Genomic DNA, 8,090 nt, shown 5'->3' with positions numbered 1-8,090 from the left:
CATCAAAGATCAAGTGCAAATACAATTACACCGGGCAAAACAAAAAAACATGTGTACAAACAAAATTAATGTTGAAAACTTGGTGTACAACCCTTATTTCAAACAATCAAATCTCACGTATTTTCTACCCCTGTTTGACAAACAATATTTGATATATTTAGCTCCAGAAAAGCAAACCTTATCAAAAGCTTCCAGCATTTCAGATTGTTGCAAAACCTTTATATTATCCACCTTATTGAATTACACTAATAAGGGAACAATTTTTATTTTTCTCTGAATTATTTACTTCTCGCACTTGTCACCAAGCTTCTAAGCCTCATTTTCTTTATGCACAGCTAACCAAACATGCATGATATGATAAGTACCCCCACACACTCCAAATAATAATGACAATTCTGGATCCACCAGGGAATGGTCTACACAAATTATCTTCCATGAACAAGGGAATCCGACCTTCGAATTTAAAAGAAAGAACAACATTCATTACATCAAAATAAGAAAACAAGAAATATTCATTACATCAAAAACCTGCAATTAACACCATAAACACAGCCTCTAACAACAGTTCTGCTTCAAGTTTCATTAATAAATATCTATCTAATAATGCACATATCAACTTACAAGAATTAGAAATATATGACAGCTTTGGATACAAGACAGAAGATGTTGCAAATCCAGCTATATATCGTTAAAGTAGCTGCTGACCTGAAATGAGCCATTACAATTCATTAGGTTCGCTGCATTCAAGAATGCCGAATATGTGAAAATTATGTCACCAATATATGAATATATTTTTAGGCAAATCATTTCATTTGCATGATCCATAGATAACTTGTAATCACGAAGAATTATATTAAACTTCTCTCCACACATAAAAATATTATAGAACACAAATTAAATACCAAAAGTTTCCTGCAACTCAAACATACGAAGCAATATACTTTAGGTAGCTCATGACATGTCGTATAACCATGTAAACATGTTACATTTCTATCACAGGCTATGAAACTATACCTACAATCTCAAAAGCTAAGGATGGACATGAACCCACCAATTTCTTACACAAGACAGTTTAGTTAGATTTCATTTACAACATAACCTCGATTTAGTTCTCGTTGACTCCATCTTGTCCAAGGGGACTGAACCCCTTGATTGACAGTAAGCTCTCCACATAGGAATAAGCCCCAAGTGGGAAGAATTCATCTTCATGAGTTCCAACTGTCTTCATTTTTCTGGTTTCTACGTCATAAAACATCAGTTTTCCACCTTTATCCAGTACCACTTTTCCATTTACAGTGTTTAGCATGGATCGATATTGTGCAACGCTCCCAACATTAAGTTCAAATGTAAATTTCTTACTCCAAGATTCCTTCCCAACACTGTCACTTTCTATTGTCCACACTTGATATATTCTCCTGTACTTCTGGGGGTTATCACATGTTATCAAAGCAAATTTTTCATTCCAATTGAATCCAGAAAATATATAATTGTGCTTGGATTCAGGCAACGGAATCACCCCTAGTAACTCAGTTCTCATGTCAAAGGAAGCAACTAACATTCTTCCTCTACTCCCCCTGGAAGAATCCATGACAAACCAGTGAACAGATCCCTCCACTATCACGTCACAAACTGATATCCCCCGGCGAAAACTGTAATCAACTTTAATCTCCCTCCAAGACTCTAAATTGGACGACCACACCTCAACCCAGATTCCATGTTCCCCTTCTCTTATATATCTAAACCCAAGGATTACAACCTTGTAATCATTAGAAACGGAATCAAAACCAAACCCCATGGAAAGAAAAGTTGAACGATCATTTATACCAGGTGGGAGTTTCCTGTACTGTCTGGTGGACGGATTCCATAGCCAGATCCTACCTGATTCATCAATTATGCAGAGAACGCCATTGGTTGAGCCCACACACATAATTTCCGAGCCAAAACAGTTGACCCGATCCAGCCCAGCATTGAATTTCTTTATAGGAGAAAAGGTAACAGGATCGAAGGACACAAATTGGTCTTCGTATTGATCAAAAACAAGGATGGAACGCCTTGTCGGATTCGAAATTGAGCGGTTGAGGTGCAAAGAGGCGAAGGTAGGAGATGAGATTAGGGTCCGCCATTGGCGACATACGCACTTGAATCGAAGAAGAGTTTTCACGGGGAGCCTTGAGAGGATCTCCACCCAAACTTCTTCCGGCAGGTATAACTTCTGACTTCTCCGCTTGGGCGCCATTTTTTCAGTTTGCAGAAAAACTAGGGCTTTGTTTATAACGAAAAGATCATTTTCAGGGACTTGTATCAATGCATATGCACATGGGCTTCTGATGTAAAATAAGCCCCGCCGTCTGGGCGCGATCTGTGAAATGGGAGTATCAATTCTTCTATCTCATCAGTCGGCCCCATCTGAAGATATTTTGGTTCCCCAATGCATAGGTCCATGCATGAATTACAAGTTTGCCCATATTACTCCAACTGTACATGGACATATTGAATAGAACTTTTGACCGGTAATGATAAAGAAATTGAGAAGATAATGCATACATGAGGGTCCCATTCAAACGTGAATATTTTTTGTCCACCAAATATTTACACGGAATTTCATTGCAAGAAAATCAATTGGGGATGTGTGACATTATTCATGATAACATTTTTTCCCGATTTTAACGTGAAACGACATCCATTTCTCTTGTCGGAAAACATCATGCTTAATGAGCCCGTCTAATTTCGACCAAAAAAAATGTATGTGTTTATTGTTGTGTCAGGTAATCTCTGAACATATCTCACTCATCTCGTCGTGATTCCAATGTATTCATTTTCGCTGAAGTTTCGTCACGTGCGTTTGGAAGCTCCACTTCTGTTGCGTTGGGGTCTATCTCCTCTCTTAGGAATGCTTCGTCCACCACACCCGCTCGTCGAAGAAAGCTATGAGAGGCCATGGTTGCAATTACAACATGTGTTTGCACGTTGAACGCATAACTTGGCATACGATCGAGTATTTTCCACCGACTTTTCCAAACGCCAAATGCCCGTTCGATGACGTTCCTGCAGGACGAGTGCCTGAAATTAAATTTTTCGCGGGCATTTCGAAAGTTACGTCCGCGACCAGTGTCTCTGTCATAGAATTGTTGAAAATGGTACAATATATCCGAACCCTTATAGGGCGTCATATACCCAGGTCGATGAGCAAATCCCGAGTCAACCAGGTAATATTTTCCAAGTACATGTTGCGAAAACTCAATCTCGGGATTATGTATTGCCCGAGCCAAGATTCGAGCATCGTGGTAGTTCCCCGTTGTACCTGCAAGCACGAATGTGAAGCATAAATTGAAATCACATGCCGCTAGCACATTCTGTATTGGAATTCCTTTTCGTCCGATAAAACTCATGAGCTGCTCCCGTGGAAGGATGGCTGTAATATGGGTTTCGTCAATCGCACCAATGCAATCCCGAAAAATGTGATGCTTGTTTAGATTCGGAACGTGATGCTCGGCATATTTATTGTAGTTTGGATCCGATCGAATTACTCGTCAAGAAAATTCGAGGACCGCTCGAAACACAAGCTTGAAGTAGTGTCCAACGGTTTCCAATGAATGGTTGAAAAGGGTCTACACCTGTCTGTACCCCTTCCCATGCGCTAATATGCAAAGAAACATACCAACATGTTCATAAATTTCTATGTGCTGATGACTACGAAGCCCATACTTGTCACGCAGCATATGTGTGAACCCTTGCAGCATGACGGGATACATGTGGAACTCGACGTAGTATTGTTGAGGACTACAGTTCATTGCGTCCAACATGAACATATGACCATTTCGTGTGAACGGATATCGTGAAACACTAGTGATTTGTTCGCGATAGTATTTCTGAGAGTAATTTCATTCATTTGACAGTACCAAAAGCATCCATAATGTCCACTTGTAATTCTTCCATGAATGCCTTGTCGTCCTGTTCGTCCTCCGCATCGAAGGTCGGGTGGAACTCGCAGGTGAAATCCGAATGTGCCATACGACCACAATCACAATATGATATCCAAGACTATGGCTTTTGCATGTTGTAAACTTCTACTCTATTTATGTGGTTTTTATAGAACGATTTGTCTTTCAAGTTATGGCCAGAGCAACCAATAATTTATGTGAAGATGGGACTGATGTGACCAGTCCACCAACTAATGGAGCACTTGTTTGACCCAAATGTGAACAACATTCAAAAGTTCGTTTGTCTGCACATCTGCTTGTAATCTACAAGAATCAAACTTCTCACACGCATATGAAAATAAAACGTTTCAATTGCAAAAAGCAAACTTAGGCAACTGCCCCCCATACATACTAGACACAAACAAAATGTCGTCACATCAAACATAAACAATAGTAAGAAAATTATAAAACGACCCATGGACATGTATGCAATCTACACAAACATATATCACCGCGGCTGCATTTTCCTATATTCCTGATAGCTCCACTCCACCCAAGCAAATTTGTCGTTTGTATTGTCTTGCATGTCCGGTACCTCTCTATTGGTCTTCTGCGAAAGGAACTTGCACGTGTAAAAGTACAGATCCGTTTGCTTTTGGAGTCAACCCGTAGCTAGCAACTCGCTCATGTATGTCTTCAGGTCGGACACAGCCGCTCCGATGAAGTGGTCAATTTTTGCAGCAATCTTCTCGCTGGCGGAGGTAGCACAGTCCACAGAGTAGGACACGTCCCGAGATGAAAACTTCTTCTTCTTCTCCTTCCATCGCTTTCCGACGGTCTTCCATTTGTCCCCGCTATGCGGGCCAGATTCATCCATAGCCGCTGAGCGCGGTGCGGCTACACCGCCCTCGTCTCTTGAGCCGCTACTCTCTACATCGACTGGGATCTCGTCACGGTGGTCTTCGTATGCACTGTCTTCGAACATGGCGAAGCCAATGTGGCATGCATGGCTAGGTGTGATTGCGTACTTATTGCAGTCAAAAACATCCCCGAATAAAATCTTGTATCGATACAACTCTCGGCAATCCTTTCCCTTATACTCTTTGTACTCTTTCCTCTCTTGAAGCAATACAAAGCAGACGACATTCATATCTTTTGCAAACAAAGTGTGAAAGAAGCAATTACAATTGATTGGAAAAAAAAAATTGGGGTTGCATCTGTTTCAGAAAATAACAACAATGTCAGTCATTCGTACCCATGCACATGAACGTGTAAATGAAATATAAACACAATTACAATAACACTTGATGTTAATGTGAAGTGCATTTTTGATGTTAATGTGAAGTGCATTTTGCAGTTTTTTTGCAGTTACAACTGTAAAAACAAAATTGTTTAGTAGCTGAAGTACACAGTCCATTAGAAGTGAAGACAATTAGGCATATATGTGACACTTACCAAAATACCATACAATTTATTCTTACTCTCTCTTCCAAATTAGGCGCGTATGTTTCGATTATTTTGCAGCAAAAAAAAAAGCCAGTAATGCTTAAAAAACGAGAGCCGATTCTGGATAACCTAAATTTTCCCTAAAGCTAAGTGCCCAAAATAATTAACTCATTATGCAACGAAAAATCAATTTGTACTAGAATTTCAACAAAAAAAAAACTGGTCTACCTTCTTATAGCATGAGGATGTAGAAAGTGGAGAATGGTTAATTAAGAAGAAGAACCCTGTTTTAGCACCGTTTTTTAAACAAGTTTGTACAAGTTTAGAGATAAACGACGTAAGTAGCAGATTTTATTAACTGCCAACCATCACTCTTGTTTGTAACTCATTAATTTCATCCCATGTAACTAACAATATCTCCGCATACTTGGGCAACCCAAAGTTACCACTGATTACAAACTTTAATTCTAAGAAATTCATAGTCATTTGGATCGATCTAAAATAAAAAAAAATGCATTTCCCATCAACTTATTTTCAATATGCATGCACGTGCATTTGTTTTTTTGTTCATTTCCTAAAAATTTGTATTAAACTTGGGCATTTATTCATGAAAAATAATCCTTCAAGAACACCAGGAATCAATGAGGTCTCTCGAATTTGGATATCAATAACTCAATTTGTTCTGATACTAGCTATTATTGATGAGTATATGATGGTACCTTCATCTTTTGACCCCACCACTCTGTCGAGGCGCTGATCAAGCCAGTGGACGTGGCGTTGACACGTACGCAACGCCACTGCTGTTGATCAATTCTTCAAATCTCTTGTGTTTCAAGCAGAGTGCATCCCATCGATTTTTCAGCTGTTGCTTGCTCCAATTGTGACTGGAGTTGGTGTTAAATAAGAAAACCAATGTCTGCCATCCGTATTTGGTGAAGCACTTCCCATTTCGGTGTCCATCAGCAATTACGGTCTCACAGGTGGCAACAAAAATTTGTGTCTCATAGTTAGTCCATTGTGCATGCTTACGAGGCCCCGATTCACTGTCAACATGATGGGCGTTTGATGTGGAGGAGTTCGGGTGTGGGTGGTAATTTGGCTGCTGAAAATTGGGAGGAAAAATGTTATTCTCCATCAACAGAAGCAACCGTTCATGGCAGTTTACAGTCAACACAAAAATCAACAAAATGTTGGAGGCCCTCTACCGTACCGGAGAAACGACGAGATCCATGGTAGTTCTCTCTCAGTGAGCAGATTATTTTCCAACAACTTACATGACCGTGTGTGTGCCGGAGAAACTGGGAGTGCCTTTTGCAGTTCAACCTCAAGTGCAAATGTAATTTTTTTATGTCAGACCCTTGTGAATCAAATAGTCCAAAGAAATGTATAGATTGGTGACGAGTGAGGAACGTGCAAGGGGAACGAGTAGAGATCGAAGTCATAGATGCTTACCTACATGTTGCACGGCAAAGGGGATCTATGGAGACGTCGATTGTGACAGTGGAGTCGCTTGTATCGATGGCCGAAGAAGGTGAATGTCGTCAAGACATATTGGGGGTTGAAGCTGTTGGCAGGGGTGCCATCAACCCGGCGCTACAGTCGTCAGAGTAGGATGGGGACGATCGGGTTGTTACAGAAACTGTTGCTGGCTGTCGGAAGATTATTTTCTCACCGTCGAAAAACAACTGTAGCAGATATTGCTACCGGCGGAGAGCAAGTAGTGTTGGCAGCTTCGTCTAGTGGAGGAGTGGTGTCGACAGCTTCGTCCAGTGGAGGAGTGCAAACTGAGCATCTCTTGCTTTTTCATTTCGCAGAAGACGGAGAAAGGAGGGTTGGTTTGGCGTTTTAATTGTGGGGGTAGAAAGGTGAAAAACCAACTGACATGGGTGTCAGTCTATTTGATTCCCAAATCAGTAGAAGGTGGAAATGTGGCCGTTGGACGTATCAATGGTTAGAAAATCACTTAATTTTGGCAATAAAGTGTGCCCAGACAAAGCCTAAGTAACTTATTATAAGCTTGCTTATTTTATAGATATATGTGTCTTTTTTAAATTGTGTTTTAATAATTACCCTAAAATATTTGATTTCCAGATTGAAATAAAATTAATATTTATGTAAGAATAGTAATATATTTGCGTAAAATTCTTGTCCTTCCTTCCTCTCGGAGATAATGCCTTTATAATTTAGCTTCCTTACATGTAGTCCAGAATCACATTGAAAAGAAAATATAACAGTTTTCCTACCAAACACAATCCAATATTTTTCTATGATGAACCGCTTAGCTCTTAAAATTAAGTTCACTTAATACATATTATAGGAGTTGTAAAATAGAAAATCAATAAGCTAATAAAATTGAGATTAACAACTTTGAATATAAGAATCGAGTCAAATAAAACGCTTCCATGCAGACAAAGGTTGATCAGAGATAAGTAACTAAAAATCTATCATTGAAACAGTAGATAATGTGTGAGGTTTGTCACAGTTCATTGATCATAATGCAATATCTAGAAAATTATGAATTTTGCCTACTTCAAGCATGGCGTTCCAAAACTACACCTTTTGACGGTCAAAACTATATGGATGATACTACATATACACTTTTGATTGTACATAATATTTTACATCCCTCTCAGGGGTTCACATATAATTTATTATGTGTAGGCTCTCTCCATGTGAGAAGTGTATAATCCATTATGTACACTCACAGTGTACAAGTAAACTAAT

General features: G+C 39.5%; 1 protein-coding gene across 3 annotated transcripts; it reads right to left on the bottom strand.

Moving 5' to 3' along the window:
• Window positions 1-460: 460 nt before the first annotated feature.
• LOC111373173 (F-box/kelch-repeat protein At3g06240-like) lies at window positions 461-2,372 on the bottom strand. Of its 3 annotated transcripts, none has more exons than XR_002698904.1 (2): window positions 1,015-2,372; window positions 461-705 (listed from the first exon to the last, which is right to left on the bottom strand). XR_002698904.1 is itself a non-coding variant. In XM_022995676.1 (2 exons), the coding sequence occupies exon 1, from the start codon at window positions 2,234-2,236 to the stop codon at window positions 1,106-1,108; it is 1,131 nt and encodes a 376-aa protein (XP_022851444.1). In that variant the 5' UTR covers window positions 2,237-2,371; the 3' UTR covers window positions 461-705; window positions 1,100-1,105. The 3 variants fall into 3 exon arrangements, 1 of the variants encoding a protein (XP_022851444.1); XR_002698905.1 differs by having other exon boundaries at window positions 1,052-2,372; XM_022995676.1 differs by having other exon boundaries at window positions 1,100-2,371.
• Window positions 2,373-8,090: the final 5,718 nt, after the last annotated feature.

The sequence above is a fragment of the Olea europaea genome, unplaced genomic scaffold, assembly GCF_002742605.1.
Source record: "Olea europaea var. sylvestris unplaced genomic scaffold, O_europaea_v1 scaffold1076, whole genome shotgun sequence".
NCBI classification, from domain to species: domain Eukaryota; kingdom Viridiplantae; phylum Streptophyta; class Magnoliopsida; order Lamiales; family Oleaceae; genus Olea; species Olea europaea.
Note: the sequence above shows the minus strand (reverse complement) of the source record. Positions and strands in the feature narration are given on the sequence as shown.